The sequence below is a fragment of the Acromyrmex echinatior genome, chromosome 15 (genome assembly GCF_024713525.1).
Source record: "Acromyrmex echinatior isolate Ae372 chromosome 15, ASM2471352v2, whole genome shotgun sequence".
Taxonomy (NCBI): domain Eukaryota; kingdom Metazoa; phylum Arthropoda; class Insecta; order Hymenoptera; family Formicidae; genus Acromyrmex; species Acromyrmex echinatior.
The window spans coordinates 7,672,733-7,698,642 of record NC_141866.1 but is presented as its reverse complement, the minus strand read 5'-3'; the positions used below and the strand labels follow the sequence as shown (position 1 = coordinate 7,698,642).

Here is a 25,910-nt window from a genome sequence, read left to right as displayed (position 1 = left end):
GCTCTTACCTGACTGACCGGCTGGCCGGACCCGATCTTTGTGGACTACCTGTCCTCCCTCCGGGTCCGATTTAAGATCCCGCGACAGTCGAAAAATCGTCCGCGCGCGGACGAATAAAACTAGAGGCATAAAACTCTGTGATATCTCGTGAAGAAATGATCAAAGAGAAGATTATTTCGAAAGACTGTAAGCTTATACTTATGTAAAAACTGTAACGGATTGGCGAATCGCTTAGAAATGAAAGTATATGTTATAAGAACGTAAATGTGTTTTACAAGTAGCAATTGGTATGGTTCGCTCTAATTATCAGTTATCTTCCTGGTGAGGAAATCCCTGATGAATCACGATACGCCTTGGCGCTGCAGTTCAATCGCGGAAATTCCGCTAGATTTTATGAGGCGAGTCGATTATGAAGCTTATTGACCGCAGGATACCATACACATGAATTTATGAAGTGCACTTTATCGAATGTGCACATTCGTAACACAGTAACGGTATAGGGGCCAAGCATTTACGAGTTAATAAATTTTAAGTGGTCGCGCATAGGTTCGTAACTAAATAAGTCACTCAAGTTGCCATTTGAAGCGTCGGAAATACAGCCGCAAGAACGTATCATGCAACGTTAAAATTTTTACGTTCATGACTGAAATATTTGTGGTTCTCGAAAGAGAAATAATATCCTTGAGTTATTTAGCAGTAACGTAACTATAACGTAAGAATCGCTGCAATATGTTTAATTTATAAGAATATATGTAAAGTATAATATATTCATACATGGAAAAAACGATTTTGCCGGAATATCTAAAAATTTATCTATATACAGATCTGAAAATAATTTTGTTAAACTATCAAAATAATTATTGAGAAACTCAAATATGATGAGAGTTGCAAAAATTTCGATATTTTTTGCAGCATTATTTATCAAAGCTTTTAAATTTCCTACATAACTAATTTGATGGTCTAACAAAATTATTTTCAGTTCTATCTATCTACATTTTTAATCAACAAAATCGTTCTTTCCATTACCGTTAAATCGGATGTTCCGTATATGTAGCTACTTAATATAACACAGACCTAATGTAGTTCCGTAACATAAGACCCCTCCGGACGCACGTAATACCGTATTGCACAGTAATGTAACTCATTGCGCTTCCGTATAACTGGAGCGGACGAATATATTGAGTTTGTTATCAGATCTCATCAACTCGTAGAATTTCTTAATCAAGTCGAGAAACGGGTATTTCGTTTTTGCCGAGTGACTCTCTCAGTACACCTGCAATTTTTATTACATATAATAGACATTTACAATCTTAATATTCGTTCTCATCGATACATACGAAGATCCATCTGCGATATGTTATATTTAATTATTTCGTATCAAAAGTATATTGATCTTAGAAAAATGCACATTATCACATTGAAATCTAAAAATATCTCAGAATTTTATTTTGTCTAACTTACATAATACATGATTCCGATGTTATCAGTATAAATCTTGCAGGAATTGGTGCTCGAGATTATGAGCAAGTCTACAAACCTCGTATAAGATATAAACATCTTGTAACTCGTTCCATTCGTCATATAAAATCGCTGCTGTCTAACGCGGACTTTCATCCCGTCTGCATTCGTGTGCGATGCGTTTACCGTGGATGGCAATTGACGCCTACGATCATTCAATGATTGTGGATAACCGATAGGTTCCGGTAGCCCGTGTCAAGGATATGAAGCATTCACGACGAGGAGAATTTTGTTCTCGCAAATAATTATTAATTCATCTCCGTAGTCTCTCGGCAAATTGTGCGTCGCGACTGCGTGTGCGTCGCTGTATTACTCGAACTCGATTTTAAGTGATTTTCGCTGGCATAACTGCCACTACATTATTGCTTTTTTAAGGCAGCACTTTCTATCGGACCGGTCCCGCGATTTTCTCGATCGGTGCAACCAACCGGTGGCTCTATGCTAATAACTTAACTGCTACTTACCGAACGCTCGGAGGTTACTTGCCGTAGGTTTTTTAAGGTATATGCTAATTTCTCGGTACGCTTTTGCCGTTTATGCTAATCGGCGCCTCGGGCACTGTTTATAAAGTTGGCCTGATACGCGATAAAAAATTGCGCTACCTAAGGTGCACCAAAGGTCATTGTAGGTTATTTTTATTTTTATTTTTTTTTTTAGACATTACAAGGTGTTAAATCCAGCATTCTGCCTATATTATGTACCGTTTTAAAATATGATTATTGTCGAGAATATTTTTAATTCGATTGTTATTTAAAAAAGAAAAAGAGAAAAGTATTTATCAATTTTCAATAAATATTGTGCAACTTGAATCTTAAAAACATTTAGAAAAAACAGCTTTGCAATTGTTGTAAAATTCTTTAATATAATTGGTTTGCACATTTGGATTCAATGAGAAACTAAGGGCAAAATCAATCATATTAAAGAATTTTACAACTGCAGTTGCAAAACTGCTTCTTCTGCTAAACGCAGCCAGTACTTATGATTTCCAAAAAGTTAGCATACTACTTTCATAACTTTGGTATACTTAATTGATAGAATTATAATTTTTTTTTTAACTAGAAACCGCGATGTTCGCAAGAATTTTAATGAATTAAATGTAAAAAATAAAAATCCGGAGATATAAAATCAATATCACGGTTTTATAGATATAGAAATTGATAACAATTTTTTTATTTTGTTGAAATTGACTTGGAGTCATAATACTCTTTAATAAAGCTCTCTCTCGAGAGGTATTATCTGGAACTCGAGAGAGTCAGATATCCGAGAAAAGTATTTTAGCCATGGGAACTTTACAGAGATCGCGTTGCGTCCACTTGACGCAATCATTTGTTAGATGACGAGATGCTAGAAACGCATATGTGTGTAACTCTTGATGTCGATGCTGGCTTAGATGTATAAATAAAGCGCCTCGCACTCTTGCGTCTCGCGGAGTTACGGTAATTATTTTAGTCAGTGCCGTAATAAGGATGTTGCTGACAATCATCACACACGAACAATTGCTTCTTACGTGCATTAACGAACTGTACAAGAGCTCTCCCTCCTCGACGCATTCATACTTTATGAACGTATCGCTAACTCACGTTCCTGTAGATGGAATAGCTTTGACGCGAGCAGAGTTATGAATGGAATGGAGAGACGACAAGACCAGTATGCATCGCGCGATAGCATTAATGCATATTGCAGTTGCGTATAACCAGCGAGAAATTACCGTATATAATTTCTGTATATTCTTGAGAGATTATTACACGAATTTTTAATGCGACTTTCCATATTAAGATAATAAAATAGAAAGATTTACATATTTCCGACATATTTTTCAAGATTTGAAGGATATTAATCTTCCGTCTGCAATTTGAGTCTTTTTTGTTCCCAGCCCACATATTTTTTTTACTTTTCATCTCTATTATATTACTCTCTAAACCTTTTATAGTAACTTTTATAGTGAAAATCTTACTCTTAAAAATTGAAAATTGAGCCACTTTTCAAGACTGGCTTAATTTTCATTCTTTAGAGTGAGAGTTCCTTCAAAGAATTTAGAATTTTTTTTATCTCAAAAATGTTATTTAATAAAATTGAAAATTTGAACGAAAATGATGTTGAAATTTGAGAGTGAAATTTTGCTTGCGCCAAAAAAAGTTCGAATTGCAAACAGAGAGTTTAAATAACTTTTCATTTGAGTACAAAGACTAACAGAGCACTGGTGGTAGCATATCGCCTCGATACGTTTTGCATAACCATCTCGCGCGGTCGCTGCGCTGTCCTTTTCTCCTTTCGCTGCGAGCAAAAGGCAGAGAGCAATTATCCGTTTCTCGAGAGCGCACGCACTCTCCCTACCGAAAGGGTTGCGTGCGCCGCGCCCGGCGAGTTCATTGAACCGACACACGACAGTGGCTGCGAATAGCTGCAGCCACCTTGCGCGTTTTGCACAACCACCCTTTCGTTTCTTTTTCCTTCTTTTTCCCTCGCAAACTCTCGCGTACGTCGATACTTTCTCGGTTTGTTCGGCGAAAGGATGTTAAAAAAAAAAAGGGGGAAAGAGGCAGTTCGAGAGAGAGAGAGCAACGAGGACGGGCGGAAGGGCGATCAGGAAGGGTGGGTAGATGGGTGCAGTTGACGGTATCAAAAACAAGGAAAGCCTTTGTCGCCGGACCTCCGCATGCTACGGCGGGCAAGGGCAGAAGTGCAGAATATAATGGGGCACGTGTTCGGCCGAGCTGCGCTAATGACACGGTTTCGCGAAGCTCTCGATGCCGCATTGTCCACACAAACTCTTTTATACCGCCTCCGCCTCCGCCGTCGTTTTCGCCGCATTGTAAAGCCTGGTACGTGTTTGCACATTCGCGCAGACTCGAGCTCTCCGTTTCTCTCGATATATTTTCTCGTAATATCTACTTGTGATTCCTGGGAATAATAGCCATCCCGCGATTGTTCGAGAGGTTTGTCGATGGAGTCACCGGGAATTGATAAGATCTATAAACTTTTATGTGCAGGGAATTAAATTCTTTGCGATTGGAGTCGTAAAAATAAATCCTTGCCGATTAGATTCTTTTCCGAGAAGTGTGCTTCGTAAAAAGAAATCTACCTGCACTGAAAGAATGATTTCGCGGATGCATTAAAAAATTTAGGTGGTAGATATGGATTTGAAAATAATTTTGGTAAGTCATCAAAATAATTACGTTTTAGCAACCAGTTCAAACGCTCTTTTGATTATTTTGATTATCTAATAAAATAATAAAAACCATTTTTAAATCTGTATCCATTTAAATTTTTAGCTTCAGCAGAACCATCCTATTTACCATAACAAATGTAAAGTATCGAAATGTGCATATCCGAATTATGCATATCGGAAATAATGATCTCCCATGCAATCGGCTTCAGTTCTAATTCATATGTACATTTGCAGAACTTCTCGGGATATTTACGATCTCTTGCGTTCCATGCTAAAGGAGCATAAATAACATTACAAATATAGATACTTAGTTTTCGTGCCGATCATTTAGGCATTCATGTGATTCCTGACCTCTAAGCTAACAATTAACATACATTTTTGTTGATATAGCGTATTTGAAGTATCGCGTGAAAAATCGTGCATCTGCTCGCTCCCTCATCGCCTTATTCGGACACGTCAGACATGCTCGTGCATAGACGGTGTGCAAAGCGTGTCTGTCCGCGTTCGCCCATTCGCATTGAACGGGCACTACGCGTCGTTTATCGCGACGTGCGTGCGTGCGTGCGTGCGTGCGTGCGTGCTTATGTGCGTATGTGCGTACGCGCGCGCGTAGAGAAATCGCGGAACCGTGGAACCGTGCACGTGTTTACGGTAGCTTCCCGCGCGCCCAGGCATGAGTGCATAATAGGCATATTTCGATGAAGGAAAGGGTGCCCCACATCGCAGCACTAACGAGCTAAATTCGTGCGCTAGTCATACACGATGCAACGTTGTCGTCGCCGACAACGACCGACGTGAATCACATCGGCCTTGAAATAACGATGTAACCTATCGTTTAAAGTAAAATGAATTGTTCGAAGAAACGAAGAAAAATTGACATTTTTTATACTGAAATTAATCCGTCGTTTTGAATCCGCAATTTGAATCTTTTTTTAGCACGTGAAATTTCATTCTGAATTTCACCCTCATTTTTGCTCAAATTTATTAAATTATTTTTATATTTTTTAATTATTAAATTATATTTAATTAGATTCAGTTTTATTAAATAACATTTGAATTAAAAACTATTTGATAATAGAGATGTTGAAAAATAATCCGAATTTTTTTTTTTTTAAGTCTTACGGAAGACAGAGGGTTAATTTACATTTCAAGAGAATACATTCGTATATGTTTAAATGGTTTGCATTATGTAAGCAATTATTTATATATATCCTTGAGGAGTTCGCAATTAGGGAAACATCAGAGCACGTCTGCGTCATTAAAATATACGAAATATAACAAAGAATAACGCGATATATAAATAATTACATAAAGTACACTGATTAATGTAATTGTTGAAAGTTCCGGCGGGCACGGAAATAACGCTCGTAATTATGACTTGTATTCCCACACCGTTCCGGTACGAATTACATATAACGCGGTATTTTATTCGTACGCATCCTAATATTACTACATTGTGTATGCATTATTGTATTATAAAATGTGGTCATAAGTTTATTCGCGTACGTAGAGATTCCGTCGTTCTGCAAGAGTAGCGTCTGACGCAATTGTCAGATAATCCCCCGTTATATCTCGAAGACGTTTATGATAGACAGGCAGAATGAACGCGGTGAAAAGGAAGCGATGGGAAATTCATAACGGCGTGTTCCTGAAACAAAGCGGGACATCACTTTTTTTCCACACTCCCCCATATACTTGGCTTGAATACGTGGGAGTCTGGGCGTTTTCAGCATGTCAGCACTAGGTGATGGAAAGTAGGATCCAAGCGTGCTGTACGATCTCGCTTGTCAAATCATGGAGACTGTCAGACATGAAAAAATGTGTACGGCGGCGGTTGCTTATATACTAACGTGGAAAATCCGGATGTAACGTGAAGAAGGATACCCGCGGGCTAAAGAAAGCGCACGTAGTGTTAGAAAACACACACACACACGCACACGCACACACACGCACGCACGCACACATATATATATATATGTATGTATTTATGTATATACGTGGGCAGTTTGATAAGTTAGTGACTTTTCGAAAGGAGTGTTGAAAAATAAGCGGAATTTTAATAAACAAAAAAAAATTAAAAGACAGTCACCGACTTATCAAACTTCCCTCGTGTGTATGTGTGTATGTATATGGCTATTTTTTTATGATCACTTTTTTAAGCTGGTACAGTGTTCCGTTTCATCAAGAGATATTTCGTTCGCCGTTTAACATTGGTATCACCGATACATCAGGTCATATAGGATTCTTTTATTTCGTGAACGTTTATTTTTGTTTCAGACACGCCTCTATCACCGATGGGGCCTTCGTCGCCGAGTCAGGAAGGTCTATTCACGGATCTTCGGCTTCTGTCCTTGGAAAAGCAGCTCAATATCGAACTGAAGGTAAAAATCCGTTTGCTGAAGAGACACTATTGAATTATGCTATACATTTCAAAATCTCAAGCAGGCATTTGCGATATCCGTGAACATGAATGACATTGCGCGATATCAAGCTGTCACTTATCAAGATTTTTAGCAGCAATTGCGATATCGGAGAATACCGATAACAAAATAACATCTCTTTCAATAATAAATATATTATATGTCGATATAACTTCTTAATAATATATATTTAGAATGTAATTCTCGCAAAGTCGTTATGTACAACTTTCTGAATGATTACGCAGAACTTCGATAGTTCTCTTTCACTTTTCTTGTATCAGCCTCGCGTGAGTCAGCGCAGTGAGTCGCTCATAGTTTTTCTCTTACTAAAAATAATCTCTCGTTACATCACGCAGGGATTTGAAATAATTAGACTAACGCGTCCGGACTCTTTGCAGTTATCACTTATTAATGTAGAAGCGTTAATTATACCTTCGCAATTATACCTTCCTATTTTCTCTTTTTAACAAAGTGGTTAATTTTTTTGTACATTGGACTTTTAACATGGACGTTTAACGTTCAATGCCATATATTATAATTAAATTTTAATAAAATAATACACGTAGAATGTCATGTGTTTTATATTCACGGTAGGTCAAGCAGGGTGCTGAAAACATGATACAGAGTTTAACAAGTGGCCATCGCGACAAGAAACTGCTACAGGAGGCTCAACAAATGCTAGATGATTCCCGCGCCAAAATCGAGTTCCTACGTATGCGGATTATGAAGGTGCGCCAATCACGGCAGCAACAACGAGGCGATGCACCACCACCGAACGGTGAAACAGCTAGTAATAAAGGTACATACCGATCATTATTAATAATAATTTGTGTATGCAATATTTGATTGAAATTGAGAAAGAGAAGATGATTGAAAGAATATTCTCCGTCTCTCAAATATTTTTCTACAAATAAAACAATTAGTTCTCCAATATTGATTGCAATAAACTTAAAGACATTAGTTGTACCAGCATAAATTTACGGTATCGCGTGTGAATCGGGGAGTTGAAATGTTTCGTTTATTTAAATAATGTACGCGCTATCAGAAGTTCTGCTTAATTCTGTCGAACGTATCGTCAGCTTTATCGTTCTAATTGTTTGAACGACCATAGTTAAGCTGTATACATTTCTGATTTCATTGTTAACGTGAGGTTTACGGAATGAAGACAGTAAGCTGACATTTACTGCGGTAATGAAACTGTCTCAGAACACGGTATACATTCGTATCTCACCCAGGAATTCGTGTCGTGTATTCATTATAAAAGTACAATGTTGCATATGTTCGTTATTGTAGTAAATGGCATTTCTTGGAAGGAAGCGCTTTGTTCGTCGAAGGATATATTCGTTACGCGTATAATGGTTTACTTTTTCCTCGCTATAAAACGTGGGTGGATACATTACGTAAGAAGATAATCATGCGCTGTAGATAAATGAAAGCTTTGTACGAGTAATGGTTAACGTTGCGAGTATAATCTTTTTGTCGAATGTAATATGAATAATAAATATAATGCTTTTACAGATAGGTACGAGCCCAGTTTGGAGCTCGCGTTGGAGGAAAGGGTGGAGGAGCTACGGCATCGATTACGAATAGAAGCAGCAGTTGTAGAAGGTGCCAAGAACGTGATACGTCTTCTACAAAGTGCCAAAGTTGCTGATAAGAAGGCCCTAACCGAGGTACGTGGTCATTTCTTTTTCAATTCGCTATCCGTCGACGTGGAAACGGAAGCCGGAGTTTTGCGTGTGACACGCAATTTGCGAAAGGTGTTTGTATATGTAGCGTTAAAGGAAGCCATTTACGTCACTTCACCGACAGAGCTGTTTCGAAATGATAATAACGTGGAAATTGTCCGACTACTCTCTTAGTGAAAATGCACAATGAGGACAATTTCCGCTTCTAGCGCAACAAGATGAATATTTTTCTTTTAAATCAGCAAACGCAATGAGCAAATATATGAGAATATCCCATTGCCTTATTTGCCATATTAAAAATTTTTTTTTAACGTAGATGTCTATCTACGTTATGTTTTCTATAAAATTTTTAGATTGTTTTAAGTCAATTGATTGGGAAAACATTTTCTGTAAATTGATTAATTTATAATAGTTTTGAGAATTAGTGTTGGAGACAGATCTCATGTGAGTGGTGATGTGATTTCGACGAGGGGGCGTTTGTCCGTTGCGCCAGTACGAAAACGACTTCTTGTCGACAGCCGGATCGCGCGGGCGACGTCGGCGTAATGCATGTCGACATGGAGGGTCGGTGGCGGCGTATACGCGTCTCTCAAAATAGCTTGCCGAATACCCGCGCCACCCCGCCGTTTCTCGTGACGCCTTTTCGGGTCGCGCTTAGTTACCATCTCTCGAGGAGAACTGGCATCATCCAGTATCGTAAGCACCGCGATAAACCGACGACATGTGCACCGGCCGACTGCGAAGGAGGCGCCCGTGGAATGTATACGTCCATCAAGTGGACATCCAAGAAGATATCGACCACGCGTTCGGATAAGCGTGGCTGTTAATTATGATCTGAACTCGAAGACTGACACGAAGCCGCCCAATAATCGTAGCCTGTTTGGAGTCGCCCCTCCGCTCTCTTCTCGAACGCTGCACTCCAAAGAAGACTGACGTCTGCTTTAGAATCGATTTAAGCTGTCAGGATACTTGTATACTAACTGGACGCTCAAACATTTCTAATCGAGCCATAAACAATCCGTTACTTAGCGGAAGTTTAAATCTTGTTTGATCCTTGGATGTTTGAATGTGTGTAACGTATGCGAGTTACTCAGAAATAATCGATTCGTTGCCTTTTAGATTGTACGTGGTAAATAATTTCACGCTCACGTAAAATATCTGTGTTTCGAATACTCTCGACTACCGGCAATTATTGAGACTGAATAGTCTACAATCTTAATTGAAATTTTTAAGCAACTTGTACATCGATTTTTGTATCGTAGTACATCTCACCTGACCGTGCATTATTATTGCGCACAATTATTACGTCAGTGACCGTCGAGCATATAAAAAAATGCTACATTATTTTAAAAAATTATTTTTGATGCGACTGTATGTTACTCCAAATTTATATTGTGCTAATTATATACATCGTCGCTCAGTTTGTTGCCTTACAAGAGATGGAAACCGCAATGGTTGCAACAATCGCAGAAATATTGTGTAATATGCAATAATGAATTGACACATCACAGCTGTCACAGCTATTAAACATATTTTATATGTACAGAATAATAGAATGCAAAGCGACGATTACTATATCGTATCGAAGTATCTTCTTATCGGCGCTAAAATTTTGCAACGTTAAAGCGGAAAGAAACGCACTTGGATAGTTCTCGAACACGGGACCCGAAAATAGATTGGTGGCGATGCAATACCGCAGTATTACCATCCTTCCGGGAAAAACTGCGCCACGAACGGGATTGTGAAGCACAAGCAGCTCAACTCTTAAATAGATATCATTATATAAGATTTCTTTTCAATATATTATGAAATTAGATGAAAAATTAGAGATAAATGGTCACGGGTGATTAATCGCCGGCATTTTGTGTACGTTCGAGCAGAGAGACTTCAAATCCATGAACAGAAGAAGAACCTCTTCGGTACGGAGGAGAAGAGAGCAGATCACTTGGACGTATTTTCCTGGCAGCAGAGCCGATTGGATAACAATAATGTCGTGCGATGGATGAAGGCACGGCGGAGGCTGAGGAGGAAGAGAGGCGCAAGATGTACGGACGTCAGGATAATTCGGGCGACGGTAGCTCGAGCCAGGTGCCACCGTGGCTTGTGCGCGCCGAAGTCACGATCCGCCACGGCGACACGGTGACCTCCGAGACCGTGCAAATGCCTCCGGGTACTAGTACCACCACTGACGCGGGTGGCATTCGCATGATATGCCGCTGGAACACGAGCGAACCGAACTCGACATCAACGTCGACGTCAGCCACCACGTCCAACGCTTTCCTGTCATCTGGTAGTACCGCCGGCGGCTACGGCTTTCAACGGGGCAATATACTCTTCACGTCCACACCGCCCGAGAAATCAAGCGGATCGTATACTCTGCCACGCTCGGGCTCGTCTGGTAACGACGACTCTATCTCATCTAAAGGCCGAGCGAACGTTTCTGACTCTGGCTATACCAGCGAACAGTTCTCGCCGCACACGTATTCGTCCTTGCCTGCGCGACGCTCTTCTCAACAGTACAATCATCGATGCAAAAGCACGTGCAGCATTGTACTATCCACCGTAGGCGCGGATAAGCCTAATCCTGAGAAAGTTCCATCTGTTGATCAGTGGCACCGTCGAACTCCGCATCAATACGTCTTTTCACGTCATCAATTCAGCACGGTTCCGGAAGTCTGTGAGGATTGTGCGGAAGGAAGCGCATCGAGTGCCTTCACCACGCATTTTTGCACTCGCGTCGCAGAAAAGACTGCCAATGCCAGTAGGGCCACTGCGGTAAGCAAGGACGCGGCATCGCAAACCACCGACATCGAATCGGTGCGCTCGTCGTCGACTGTAAAGAGTAGCAAAATTAGAAGGAAATTTGGTACTGGTGCTAGCCAGCGTAGCGAGCAGAAAAAGGAGGTGAGTCATGGATTCTGCAACATGCAGTAAATATATGAAACAGATTGTTCATCACGAATCTCAAATGCGACGATCATCTTCTTTTAGCAGGAAATCCGATCGCCCCCAGCATCGGTTGGGAATACCAGTACCGGTCCTTCGACCGATCCAGAAAAATCGGACTCATCCGCGAAAGAGGACAGCAGTAAGCGCAAGTCGCGAACGGTGCACATCGATGTGTATTGCACAGGATCCGATGACGATGCCAGCACAGACGCGATCAGCGAGGACAATCACAGCACTCCTATGACCGTCTTTGAAAACGACGACGTCAAAGTCATTCACACTCAAGCGGCAGATAACTTGCCGCGAGGATTTCAAGATGCAAATGCGTTTTTGAAGCGCAGTGCCGAGCGACGATGCGCAAGTTTCAGAAATGCACCGATGAGAATGCCCTCGTTAGCTAGTTCGAAGGGATACGATAGCGATGAGGTTCTGAGTTCTCTTTACCCCTCGCGATTCAGCTCGTACAGCGGGATACGGGATCTTGATTCCGTTCCGTGGTCCACAGTGTCGTCCAGCACGGCTCTTTCGCCATGCGATTACGATTCAACTATGACATCATCAAAGGACACATTCTCCGATATTGAATCCCTGATCAACAGTAAATCTGGCTTGACACCTTGTGACAGCTTTGAATACGCCAATGCCGCGGATCGCGACAGAATACGGAAATTGGATATTTTGGCAAAAACTGACAATGACAAAAACAGAATCTGGCGATCGCCGCAAATTGAACGGAAACATCTGCTACAGAATAAGAAGATGAGAGAGTACTTCGAGAAGCATGAAATAAATTGGTCGTCTGGGGACAGTGCTGAGGATTCCGACGAGAGCGGAGCAGTCGGTTGGAGTTTCATATCTGGCGATGATAAATCACGATTTGTTAAAAGAGATTCGATCGTCTGTTGTACGAGCAAAGGTCAAATCGAGGAATCTAGTGTGACTAATTTAGACTCGGAGCATAAAAGTGCTCAAGAAGAACACTCTCGGTTTGCGATACACAAAGATTATGTCCCTTATACGAATGTTTTACGCGATCATATTGGTCCGTTTGGATCAAAGAGCCCTTCTCCTCTTCCTTCGACTATACCCTCCCGCGTAACGTCTCCCTTCACTACACTGTATGGAGAAAGAACTGAACATATTCTAAAAGCCTCAAAATTTGGAGCAGTAGTCAGTGCGTTTCGAAAACCCGGTCATCATATAGGTCCCTCGAAAAATCCGACATGTTCGTGCGAGCATTGTCGAAGATATTTCGAGGACGGAGGCAGAGGACGATCTTCTTCATTAAGTGAACTCGAACGTCATCCGGCCTTCAAATCGCGAAAAGAGTGACATTCAATTTCATTAGCTCTTGAGGATTTTATTATAAATATATTGATTCTTTAGTTTTTACAAGACGACAAATACCTTTCCACTTTATTTATTTATGTTATAAGATTTGTATGCTTAAAAAATAAATTGCGTTCCATTGCATTCAAAGGCGATTAAGGACAATATAAACCCGTATATTGTGATTTGTGTGCTTAATTTATATTTCTTAAAGTATTCCATATACTCTATATATACATAGCTTTTTTTATCTAAATTAATTATTACGAGGACTGCTAAAAAACACATTCTGCTGAAAATTGAGCATTTATAAAAATTAACAAGGATGTATTATATTGATTGCATCGTTAATAAATTTATGTCGGACATCATTTGTGTGTTACTTATATATATATATATATATATATATATATATATATATATATATATATATATTGTATATAATCCCCTCTTTACATTAAACTGGTGTTAAATATCTTAGCTCACAATGGCACGTTATTATATAAATCATAAATTACTACAGGCGCAAGCAAGCCTCGCGGAATCCAGTAGAAAATTGGACTTACTTAGATTGTCCCTCGAGCTCAGAAGGCAAGAGTTACCTCCTGACAGCGGTACCGCAGCTCAGTTAAAGAGAGAGTTAGCTAGCGTTCAGTCAGCTAGTCCAGTTCCTGTTACATATACATCATTACAACCGTTTCGCGGTCCTTTGGAGGGTAAAGCTACTGTACCAGCTTCAGTATCGAGATGCGCAGCTGTCACAGGACAATTAGAGGTATATTGAAGAACATTACAGACAGTTAACTGATCAATGGTATTATTTTTTTTGTACTATAATACATGTCGCGATGTGTTTAGGTAAGATTAATGGGATGTCAAGACTTAGCAGAAGAAGTGCCTGGGCGTACAAGGAGGGAACACCCTGCTAGTCCTGATTTACGTAGTTTCGTTAAAGGTGTTACAGGACGCAGCTCAAGCAAATCATATAGTGTGAAAGACGAAACAAGCAGTAAGTTTTTGATATTTTGAGAATAACATCTTTGAATCCTTTTATTAAATATCATTATTTTCAGATGATATTATGGCAGTTATAAAATTGGATAATCAAACCGTAGGACAAACTAGTTGGCGTCCATGTTCCCAACAAGCTTGGGACCAAAGGTAATACTAATTAATTAATGCATTAACTCAATTATGTGAATAATTCAATTGCGCATTTTGTGTATCCAATAAAAATTTTTAGGTTTTCTATTGAGCTTGATAAATCAAGAGAACTTGAAATAGGCATTTATTGGAAAGATTGGAGATCTCTTTGTGCGGTTAAGTTTTTACGTTTAGAAGAATTCATTGATGACGTTCGACATGGCATGGCTCTACAATTGGAACCACAAGGCCTTCTGTTCGCAGAAATAAAATTCCTAAATCCGATGATATCGCGAAAGCCTAAATTACAGCGTCAACGCAAAATCTTTAAGCAGCAAGTGAAAAATTTCCCAAGAGCAAATCAAATGAATATAAATGTCGCGACGTGGGGTAGACTGCTTAAACGTTCGGCGCCTTCATTGCACAATTCCAGAAGCTCAGAAAGTCCACCGTCAGGTAAAGATTAAAATTCGTCTACGTAAAATGCATAGTCTTGCCAAGAGTTTAATTAATACATTTCGATTTGCAGGACCACAACCATTGCAACTTGTATTTGATACCTCAGTAGAAGATAAGCCTGAAACTCCCGGCGAAGTGCCCGATCCGGAGAAAGGTGGATTGGGTGGCGCACGGCCTTTAGGTATGTCAACATCGAGTAGTAGTCCAACTCTGCCACGTCCTCCGGAGCATCCTCCTCCACCGCCACCAACTGTGACAAAAAAACCTACACCTGCACCTACACCACCTCCCAAATTGGATCAAGAGGTAAGTCTTTGTATATACGTATTTCTATATATATCATTATTTTTTAATGAAAATGCTCTATATTGATACACGATAGTATTGTTTGTTAGAAATGTTGTTTATTGCATTATATGTATTTGTCAATCTTTGCTTTTGATGTAAAGATATATAAGATTGCTAATGTCGCAAATTGTTACGTAATTGTTATAAGTTTATATGATATGTGTATGGACATTTTTCATTATGTTACGAATACATATAATTTATTATTCTCATATATCGTAATTTCTACGATATGTCTACTTTTAATCACTTTACAAGAAGATTGTAGCAATATATTAGAATTTCAAGGCTGGGAATCTTGGTTATGGGACAAAATAGTTTATAAAATAAATGTGTGATAAATAGATACATTTTCTAAAAAATTATAATTCTAATGGATGTGTATATATTTTGATGGGGCATGTTATTAGATATATTATGTATTTCTGCAATTATAAAAAGGTAGTATTAGTTTAATTTGCACTTGCTTTAAGAGAATATCTTGTAGTCATTACACACTTTCTTTATTAAATGAATATATAATTTGTGGCAACTATATATTAGGTGTAGTAAAAAGAAATCCATTATTTTTCCAATAGATGGCTTTAGTAATCTGTATCACGCGTAGACGAGATACAGATTATTAAAGCCATCTATTGGAAAAATAATGGATTTCTTTTTACTACACCTTATATATATATATATATATATATATGTATGTATGTATGTATGTATATATGTGTTATATGAATTATTTTACAATAAATATGATATAATTTTATTTTCTCGTACAGTCGATTAAAGCAATATGTATTTATATTATCCTTTCAATTTTTCGAAAACAAAAATTTCCCAAAACAAAAAACTCCCTATTATGATAAATCACAAGCCATTGTAAAACATGTATTTCAAAATTCAAATTATATATTAAAATAATAGCTATGCATGTCTCCAATTTAAACAATTTCGATGCGCAATCTAAAATTTGCTGCAGTCAATAAAGAATTAGAGGTAAAGAGACAGCAATGTAGTTACAGAGTGCATTAAGGGAGTTTGATTTTCTGCACAACGAGGAAAAGGGCGGGCCTCAGGGTGCAAATTTGAGGCCCCTTGTGACAGAGCCCCGCCCTGTGCTGATTGCACCACCCTCTCCACGCACACCCTCGCCCCAACCTGTCGTCGAGTTTCCTGAGGATGAGGTACATATCCTCCATGTACACACAGCATTGCTTTGCTTGCTTTAGTATGTTGCATGTAAATATTAAAGAAAGAAATATAATTTCTTGTAATGCTTTATCTTATAATGTAAATTATTTCATTTTTATCTTTATAAATTATCATATATATATATATATATATATATATATATATCTTTAATCTTTACTCTTTCTCCGAATCTTTCTGTGCATTGCATGTATTTTTAATTATTTTATAGTATACGCTAGATAGAATAAAATTAATAATCACATGAAAATTTTAATAATTAAAATATTACAGCCTAACCTGCCATTGTAAGATCTAGGACACATCTTCAAAATGTCTTATTTTTATGATATACTAACATATAATTTTCTTATATACAGTAATTACTTTTAATATACCTAACTTAATAATAATAATAATAATAATAATAATAATAATAATAATAATAATAATAATAATGCATTAAAATATTCATTTATGTAATAAATACTATTTTATAACTAGTTATTTCAACTATAACTTTGTCTTTCAGATTGTATATGAAATGCCAGTTAGACCTCTTCAATATAGAGATAGTGCCTACGAGTCAAGAAGGCATTCTCAGCTCACTGGTATGACCTTGGAGAATTTCAGATTACTCTCCGTACTCGGTCGTGGACATTTCGGCAAAGTAATACTGTCGCAATATAGAAATACGGGAGAGTACTTCGCAATTAAAGCCTTGAAGAAAGGAGATATTATAGCCAGAGATGAAGTGGAATCATTGCTTTCTGAAAAGAGAATATTCGAAGTAGCAAACACGACGCGCCATCCTTTTCTCGTTAATTTATTTGCGTGCTTTCAAACTGAGGTAGGGATAATAGTTCTTTACTCTAATATTTTTAATACATTTTTTAAGATAGAAGAGAATGAGAAAAATGAATTCTTTTTAGGCACATGTATGTTTTGTAATGGAATATGCAGCTGGCGGTGATCTTATGATGCATATACATGCTGATGTTTTCGGAGAGCCACGCGCTGTGTTTTATTCCGCTTGTGTAGTTCTTGGATTGCAATATTTACACGAAAATCGTATTATTTACAGGTATATAATCGGCATATAAATAATTCAATAATATATTTTTTTATAATTTATATATTTCATAGTATATTTCATTTGCAGAGACTTGAAGTTAGATAATCTGCTATTAGATACAGAAGGTTACGTTAAAATCGCAGACTTTGGTTTATGTAAAGAAGGTATGGGATTTGGAGATAGAACAGGTACTTTCTGCGGTACTCCTGAATTCTTAGCGCCTGAAGTGCTAACAGAAACTTCTTATACACGAGCTGTAGATTGGTGGGGTCTTGGAGTCTTAATATTTGAAATGTTGGTTGGAGAGGTAATTTTATTTTTTTTATGTAGTATATATTTGTTTTAAATATACTTATATTGAATATTAAATAAAAATGTATTTCAGTCCCCTTTCCCAGGTGATGATGAAGAAGAAGTATTTGATTCTATTGTAAATGACGAAGTACGATATCCAAGATTCCTTTCTTTGGAAGCAATTGCAATCATGAGAAGAGTAAGTATTTTATTATTTTTTTTTGTTTCACTATATAAAACTTATCCATGTGTATTTTCTGTAATAGTTACTTAGAAAGAATCCAGAAAGGAGATTAGGTAGCAGTGAAAGAGACGCCGAAGATGTTAAGAAACAAGCATTTTTCAGACATATAGCTTGGGATGATTTACTCCTAAGACGTGTGAAACCACCTTTCGTACCAGTAATTGTAAGTATTAATTTATAAATTCAAATTTGAATACATAAGAGAGAAAGAAATTACATCTATTTTGTCATGGATAAATTTTAAATATCAGTTGAAATATCAGAAATAAATTAGATATTTTTTTTAATGTAATATTTGCATGGAAATATTTCTCTGTTATTAGCATTCAGTGGAAGATGTAAGTAATTTCGATGAAGAGTTTACATCAGAGAAGCCACAACTAACGCCTCCAAAAGATCCTCGGCCTCTTAGCGACCTAGAGCAGAGTCTATTTAAAGACTTTACTTATATGGCTGATTGGTGCTAGCCGTAATAATTAATAGAGATATTAATTATTACGATTAGTTTATGTTGATGTATATTTTCCCTATGAGAAAATATCAACATAATGAAGAAAAAGTTGCTTCATGTTATGAAATTGCGCAGCCGGTAGTATTTACGTTTGTTTATCTGAGCAATATATATCATATGTCATACATCATGTATAGATTTTTTATTTTGGATACTATGTTAATGATCACAGTAGGCACATTTACAAGAGAAATTTTTCAACCAAAGTGGTGTGTACATGAATGCAGCTCCATAAGTTGAGATCTATTAATTAGTGAGACTAACATCTCATCTAACTTCTTGAGTATAATCATATGAATTGTAACAATGATCACTGTTGATCATTGATCACAGTATACATCTAGACTGATCTAACTGATCAATCGTATAATCAATCTCAAACCATCATCTTGAAATCAATCGAAGACATTCTGAATGTCTTCTGTTCGAACTAAAATAATCGTTATAACAAAAGATATTTGTTTCTATATTATTTGAATATTCCAAAAAACCATCTGCCATTTTTGAACTAATTTCTTCGCTTTGTTGCAACGATTACCAAGAGGCTAAAAACTTAAAAGATCTATATATCTCTTCTATTTGATATCACGCTCTCAACTAATATGATGAATATAATTCTGGTGCGGATGAATATAATTCTGGTGCTCTCGATTGCTCATTGTTTAGCGAATGACTTCGCTAAGAATCCCTAAACAAGGTATCTCTTCATATAGATTGTGAATCTCTGTTGTAAGTGGTCCTCATAGTATCCGTCATTTCATGTTCATTAATAAGCTGGTTAGAAGAATTGGAAACAAATGTTTTCTTATCATGAGTTATTCCCAACACTTTCGGTTGCACATATAGAAAGTTTGGGAACAGTGAAAAAATTGCCCATCCATAAGAGAAAATTTCTTTTTTGGTTATTGATTTTTTGGTTATTTGATTGTCTGAGTTTCGAAGATATAAACATGGTAAAATAATAATAATCTTAAAATTGAAAACGCTTTTTATAGCGCAACAATATATTAGCTAAAAATTCACCAAAAATGAGTCAACTCATTTCAATTTTTGATCTTTGTATTGATACAAACTGTATGATCAGATGGACCTCTTGCATAGACATTCCAGTCACAAATCCTGGATAGTCGTTCTGAAGAAGAACCATCTTGTATGACGAATGCAACTTAGTTGTTCATTGTTTTGAAAATCTGCCTTTTCTGAGATTGCCCTTTTAATTTGACTCTGACAGTTCTTTAGACTACAATTACGTCAGAATCTTTCTAACTTTTTGGTTTCCCAAAGTACGTTTTTTTTTGTTTAGCCCTCATGGTAAATTAGAATGTTTTTGAAAATGTACTGAATGCTAGGAATTATATAGTGTTAATTATTTGTAAGGGACAATGCGAAAATATATAAAGTTTTCAGAGAATAACATTCATCAAGAATCATCTTGTAGTGTGAAGTTCGCTTTAGAAACTTCTTTTATCGAATCTCAGGTTTTCCGCTAATGTTATGAGTTGTATGTACATTTTTAGTAAATAGTTGATATACATGAATTTACAATCTCTGGTTGGATAAAGTAATATTGTATGAATTTATGATCGTATTTTTAAAAGTTAAGAGGTTCCAATCAATCATTCTTGTCAAGTAAAGGAGAAAGCGAATGAAGCCTATTAATCTTTCGACAAAGAAGTTTTTTTTTGCATATAACTGAGAATAATTTTAGATTACATTTGCAAAAGTGATCTCCAGACATTGTCCTGTTGCTAAAGCTTAGTATTAAATATGTATGGATGTCCTTTTGCGTGAAGATATATATTATTTTCAACGTTTCGTTATCTGTATATTGCTAATTATGTACAGTAATACATGCAATATTACTCAAAGATTTTATATATCCTTACGGAACTTAAAGGATAATCATAATAATAACAAAAATATTAACACATTCATTAAGAAAGCATAAAGTAAATCAAAATGTAGCTATACTTGCTCATGCTCATGTGATAAAGAATTGAAATTGAAATGGCGCTATGTATGTGCAACAACAATGATCATTTTGACAGTAATATTTAGCATTTCGATTAAACTAATCATATATTGTGTGTTATGATAATTGGAAATTTAATCCATGTATAGCTAATTTTGCAAGAACGGTGACGTTAGACATACATACGAGTCCAATGACATCATGTGAAGCAGCACAATATTATATATCAAAGGTCCTTTAGGTTCGTTTAACATGTATCCCAATTATATTTCATCCCTACTATATTTCATCATTTTAATTATGTACATTCATATTCTAGTTTATAAGATACTTTTACTAGTTCATGTGCTTCATATCATGTATATATAAAATATATAACCAAAAGTGTCGAAAGAATAATGAATGATATTTCTATGTTCAATAATTATTCGTATAGTATTGTACGATCAATTTTAATTAACTTTACAACAAATTATTATTGTAAGACGTGTCCACGTTTTACTATGAACATACTTGAACATCTTTTAAGATTCGATTTTAATTTTTGCAGAGATGATATGATTTGAAAGCTGTGTAATATTGAAGTAGCTATTAGATTTTACTTACGAAAAACTTTTAAATTAATTTTTCTTATAATTATTACAGAACTCTTCTTTACAGATGCTATTATCTACATATTGTAACTTTAGAATTTAATAATTAATCCTTTATAAGATTTCGATTCTTTCTGTAGAACTTCCACATATACACAATCTAATTAAAGGTAACCCATGATACACTTCACCCATCTCTTAAAAGGTGCCTACAATAATCGAACAATTTTTGATATGTAATATGCAATAGAACTAGGAAAAATTACTGGCTATTATAGTAAGAAGTAATCCGATATTGTATATAAACTTTTCGACCTGTCATTTATCTCTATATGTATGTTTTAGAATTAAAATTGAAGATTGAACTAAGGACTTTATAACGATGAGATATAAAATGAGATATTTCAAATAGAACTTGGTAAATGTATAACTTGATTATAATAGTTCATTTAATTTTATTGTAGATTTGTTCAATTTGTCATACTATGAAATTAAAATATAATTAAATCTGATTTTGTTAAATGTAAATATTGATTGCTGAAATATTATCTATGTTAGTGAGATTTACTAAGTTTTATTTTCAATATTGCTCTTTTTAATATTAATAAGACGTAAATATGTAATGACCAGAATTACTTGTGAATTTACCTTGTGAAATTACTTTTTCAATATTGAATATTGTCATGAAAAGTTAACCGTGTCATTAGTGATAGATTCGAGTATCTCGAGATCTAGTTGCCTTACTGCAATTATAAATTTATATACATATATAACCATTTTGGTATCTATTTTATATATAATTCTTATACATGCAGGATGAGTTCAGATCTGTAGAAAAATATTTTAGGTATTCCTAAAATATTTTTGAATCTTGAACATAATATACGACAGTGGAAGATAATTTGAAAGATATGAATAATTTTTTATATGCCTGTTTTCTATTAGTGTATATAAAGTTTTAAATCCGACCTTTTTGATATTATACAGCTCTGAAGTAAAGAATATAAAATTTATGAAAATTTACGTGACAACGCTTTTAGTAGTAAAACAGGCAGAAAAAAATATATTGTAATTTGTGAAGCAATTTGAAATGGATCTTGCGTGAGAGAAAACCCTAATCTTTCATTAATTTAATAATGAAATTATTTACATTTCGCAAAAAATAACATTCTAGATTCTAGATGTCCATTGACGTGTATGTTATTTTTGTATTTTACATAGCTGAAAAAAACTATGCAATATTATCCTTTTTATGCTACTTTCAACTGCCGAAGTCTACAATCTTTGAAAACTTTATCTTTTAAAACGATTTTAAATGATAATATTTTTACATCAAATCTCATATCATTTTATATTTTCCGTTTTATAATGTGTAACTTGGTATATGTTAGAAGATGGCATCGTGTGTGAACAAATTATTTTTTCCACTGATATATGCAGCTTTTTACAGAAAGAATTAAATTATTTAATGATTTTATGGAACATATGTATGGTCCAAAATGCGATAATTTAAAATTTTTATGTACATATATACAAACATCTTATGGTGTTTTGTAGATAGATTTACTCTTGATTTATAAAGATTTATTAGATTATTTCGTTATATGTATTTTTTTATATATAACATAATTACATAGAAATTACTATAGATATAAGTTTGGTTAAAATGTTCGCTATGTTTATCATTAGTTTTATAATAAGGAAATTTATGTGCCTCGTATTTTGTAGCGACTACTAATAATACATGGCTAGAGATGAAAATTTTTTTAAATTAATTTATTTCATTCATATATTTGCAGTGGCAGCTTATCACATATCACTTTAAACAATTATGCAATCTTTAGAAGTATTCTTAAAATCCGCATTATATATGTGAATTACTTTAAAAAATAAATATTAAAAATAAATATATCTCTCCCTATTTTTAAATGCACCTTCTCTAATAAACATGGTTTACTTTTTTATTGCAACGAAAATTATTTTATTATGTTCAAAAATTACAATATATTCATATTAGAAGATTTATTTCCAACGTGTCAGTACTTTTTACGTGTTTAACTGTTATGTGTTTGATACATAAGCTGTAAAGTGTGTAATAAAAAAAGATAAATACCAATATACAGACAACAGACATAGATGAGATCAAAATTATAAATTAAGTAAAAGAAAAGTATCATAATATCTCCACACTAGGATGTTCAATATTCAAAGAGTCTGTAGTATTTAAATCAATTTGTTCGCTAGTTTCGTGAGTAGAACTTAAAGTCTTTGCTAATTCATATAAATTTGATGTATTTCTTCGAATTTCACTTTCTAGGTTAAGTATCTTTTCGGCTTTTTCTTTTTGTTGTTTACTCGTTTCTGGTGTAGCTGGTTTTGAGAGGCCAGTGGTCACTGTATAGAAAACACTACTGCTATCTTCTGATTTAAATACGAATGTCAATCTGTTGAATCAAATTTTATTATTTAGAAATATAATAATATATATTCATTATTAGGTCAGTTCTTTTTTAGAATTTTTTTTAGAAAAAAAGAAAGATGAATCGTGTAAGAAGTCAACTAAAAAGAACAGGAATAGAACCATGTTACAAAAATATCCAAGATACGTGAAAATTAAGAATGAAATAAAATCGCAAAATTACCGTTTATTTTGCAATAATTGTTGCATTTTCTCAATCTTGTCCAAGCAGATATTGTATTTCGTTGGCCAAGGCACATAGATCTCTGCCTGAGAATTCTCCCTTTTCTTCACTTCGAAATAGATCACGTCAAGTTCTTCGTTATATTTGTATTTGACATCCCAGTATCGCTTCACTGAAAAATCGTCACAAGGATAGATTTCGCGTTTGCCACCCCCTTAAATTAAATACAATACCTTCGCATATTTCAATGTAGACATAAAAGGCGGTGCTCGTTTTTATCGCGTCATTACAGCCAAGTTTGCACAGATGATAATACTGCAAGCGTACATTGAGAACGATTGCAAAATAATCTTACGTACGAAATATTTATACATACATAGGCATGCACATTCTCGGACTAAAGAGATCGCACACATTTTTTTGATTATCCGAGTAAAACGATTACTCACGCTGGGATGGCATATGTCGTACATCTTTCTCGTGCACGCGAGACGCAGGAGTGGAATGTCCCGTTTTTTTTTTTGGCGAGAAACCTACTTGTCGTTAATTGTCATCGCAGCTTGGGAAAAGAATATCAATGAGAACCAACACATGTGTTCAATGCAGTCTAATGACATATAGTTCCAAGTTCCAACGTTCCAAGTCGTTCTCACCCTCAACTACCTCTGGTAGTGTTCACATCGTTCACATACTTCTTTTCACATTTGTTCCACGACTTCCATCAGTTCTACGTCCTCCATTAACCTCCATTGTGGGATGAGTTGCCTCCATCTGGCGTTTAAAGTCAGAAAAAATACACGGCAAAACGTTACCTAAGGAGAGAACGACTTGCTTACCTTTCGAGTTGAAAGTTTCTCTTGGTCGTGCAAGGATGTCGCCAGAACATACATCGAAGATGCAACAAAGATAGAACACAACGAATTTAATAGAAGGAAAAGTGAAACTATAAAGCTGGATTTATAATTTATCTAAAACGAAGTTCTCGAATTTTCTTCATTATGAGTGAAAATGAGAAGCAAACGAAGCGTCCTTATCTTCTTTCTTTTAAAGAGAGTCAAACGAACAATACGAATTTTTTAAGATCCATAGTGAGAACGTATAGTGGAAATCATTACCACAATCAAAATTGTCTGGTCCGGAATTGAATTATCCTTCAATGTCTAACCGCGGAGAGAAGCCCCTTATAAGGATATTCTAGGTGAGTTCGATTTCTGTTTATTACATTCAGCAATCTTGATATTCTTCCAGAGAAGAAAAGGATTTTTTTTCAGAATATTTAATGCAAAAACTGTTGCAGTAAATTCTGAAAAATTAAATCGTATCCATGCGAAAACACCATTTCCTGCAATACATTTGCAGAAAAGATGACACACCTCTATCTTCAAGCTCTAATTAATGCAATATGTCATGAAACTGAAGTTTTCCGATTTCTTTTTATAGCTAAATGTCTTCATGAAGACATTGATTGCAAAAAAACAAACATAGTATGGAAAAAGTTAAATATTATAATTCCTATGTGCTCTCAATTTGTTGAACTTACTCAAGTTGTTTATGATGTTGCCTTTTATTTGAGATATTGTATCCAGAGTTACTTTCTCCCTATTTAAAATGTTTTGAAAGACTTGAATCTTACATTAACACTTCTGGAGAAAGGTCATAAGCTCTAGAAGAATAACTAACATAAATAACTCTGGCCTAATGTAGATATACTTTCAGAAGTTAACATATCGTCTCACGAGATATTAAAACAAATATAAAATTTCGAGTCTCTTTCAAAGACCTATGAAATTTAATATTTGTCTAGAAGAAGTCATTTATTTATGATAAAAATATTTTAAATTAGATCTTTTATTCTCAGAGCCATTCGTTTTATTCTCATTGTCAGATAATAATCTCTATTTCAACAATCCCAATTACAGAAGAAATTGTAAAGAAGACATCATTCATGAAAAATGGAGATTATACAGAACTTTGCGGAATTAAGATAGCGAAAGGAAAAATCATTGTTCAAATCTTGATTCTGCAATTCCTGTATAATTTTCGTTTCTCATTAACGATATCTTCTTTAATGAGAAGATATCACCTTTTGAATTTAGAACAAAAAAAACATGGCCGTTCTTGAGATTGAACTTTCATCGTAATTTAAAAGAGGCGTTTATCCTAGAAAAAGACTGAAGGGAATTATACCAAGGAATCCTAGAAAACTAAACTTATTTCAGTTAATGATATGTGATGTTATCAATAAGCATAGTTTTGTGTGTGTGTGTGTGTGTGTGTACATACATACATATATATATATATATATATACACACACAAAATATAATTTTTACTTTAAAATTTTTATTTTATTCTACAAAATATAAATTTTTGTTT

At 35.4% G+C, this 25,910-nt stretch overlaps 3 protein-coding genes across 8 annotated transcripts in view; 2 read left to right on the top strand and 1 right to left on the bottom strand.

Moving 5' to 3' along the window:
* Positions 1-22,138, top strand: part of Pkn (serine/threonine-protein kinase N) — a 37,209-nt gene extending 15,071 nt beyond the window's left edge. For 2 of the 4 annotated variants that reach the window (XM_087413825.1, XM_011057696.2), the window contains exons 4-18: positions 6,965-7,068; positions 7,702-7,906; positions 8,626-8,780; positions 13,597-13,848; positions 13,932-14,082; positions 14,147-14,234; positions 14,317-14,672; positions 14,746-14,981; positions 16,034-16,201; positions 16,738-17,055; positions 17,138-17,289; positions 17,368-17,587; positions 17,666-17,773; positions 17,841-17,981; positions 18,142-22,138. In XM_087413825.1, coding sequence (XP_087269951.1) covers positions 6,965-7,068; positions 7,702-7,906; positions 8,626-8,780; positions 13,597-13,848; positions 13,932-14,082; positions 14,147-14,234; positions 14,317-14,672; positions 14,746-14,981; positions 16,034-16,201; positions 16,738-17,055; positions 17,138-17,289; positions 17,368-17,587; positions 17,666-17,773; positions 17,841-17,981; positions 18,142-18,285 — 2,798 coding nt within the window. In that variant the 3' untranslated portion in view covers positions 18,286-22,138. The remainder of the gene's footprint in view (positions 1-6,964; positions 7,069-7,701; positions 7,907-8,625; positions 8,781-13,596; positions 13,849-13,931; positions 14,083-14,146; positions 14,235-14,316; positions 14,673-14,745; positions 14,982-16,033; positions 16,202-16,737; positions 17,056-17,137; positions 17,290-17,367; positions 17,588-17,665; positions 17,774-17,840; positions 17,982-18,141) is intronic. The other 2 variants (XM_011057697.2, XM_011057699.2) reach the window with 2 other exon arrangements.
* On the top strand, positions 9,208-13,444 carry LOC105147005 (uncharacterized). Of its 2 annotated transcripts, none has more exons than XM_087413826.1 (2): positions 9,208-11,699; positions 11,790-13,444. In XM_087413826.1, the coding sequence occupies exons 1-2, from the start codon at positions 10,794-10,796 to the stop codon at positions 13,074-13,076; spliced, it is 2,193 nt and encodes a 730-aa protein (XP_087269952.1). In that variant the 5' UTR covers positions 9,208-10,793; the 3' UTR covers positions 13,077-13,444. The 2 variants fall into 2 exon arrangements, with proteins under 2 accessions (XP_087269952.1, XP_011055997.2); XM_011057695.2 differs by having other exon boundaries at positions 9,211-11,699; positions 11,787-13,444.
* Positions 22,139-22,846: 708 nt separating the features above from the next.
* Positions 22,847-24,283, bottom strand: LOC105147007 (uncharacterized). Of its 2 annotated transcripts, XM_011057700.2 has the most exons (4): positions 23,986-24,280; positions 23,770-23,851; positions 23,537-23,708; positions 22,847-23,338 (listed from the first exon to the last, which is right to left on the bottom strand). In XM_011057700.2, exons 1-4 carry the CDS (start codon positions 24,007-24,009, stop codon positions 23,068-23,070), a joined length of 549 nt encoding a protein of 182 aa, XP_011056002.1. In that variant the 5' UTR covers positions 24,010-24,280; the 3' UTR covers positions 22,847-23,067. The 2 variants fall into 2 exon arrangements, with proteins under 2 accessions (XP_011056002.1, XP_011056004.1); XM_011057702.2 differs by lacking the exon at positions 23,770-23,851 and having other exon boundaries at positions 23,986-24,283.
* Positions 24,284-25,910: the final 1,627 nt, after the last annotated feature.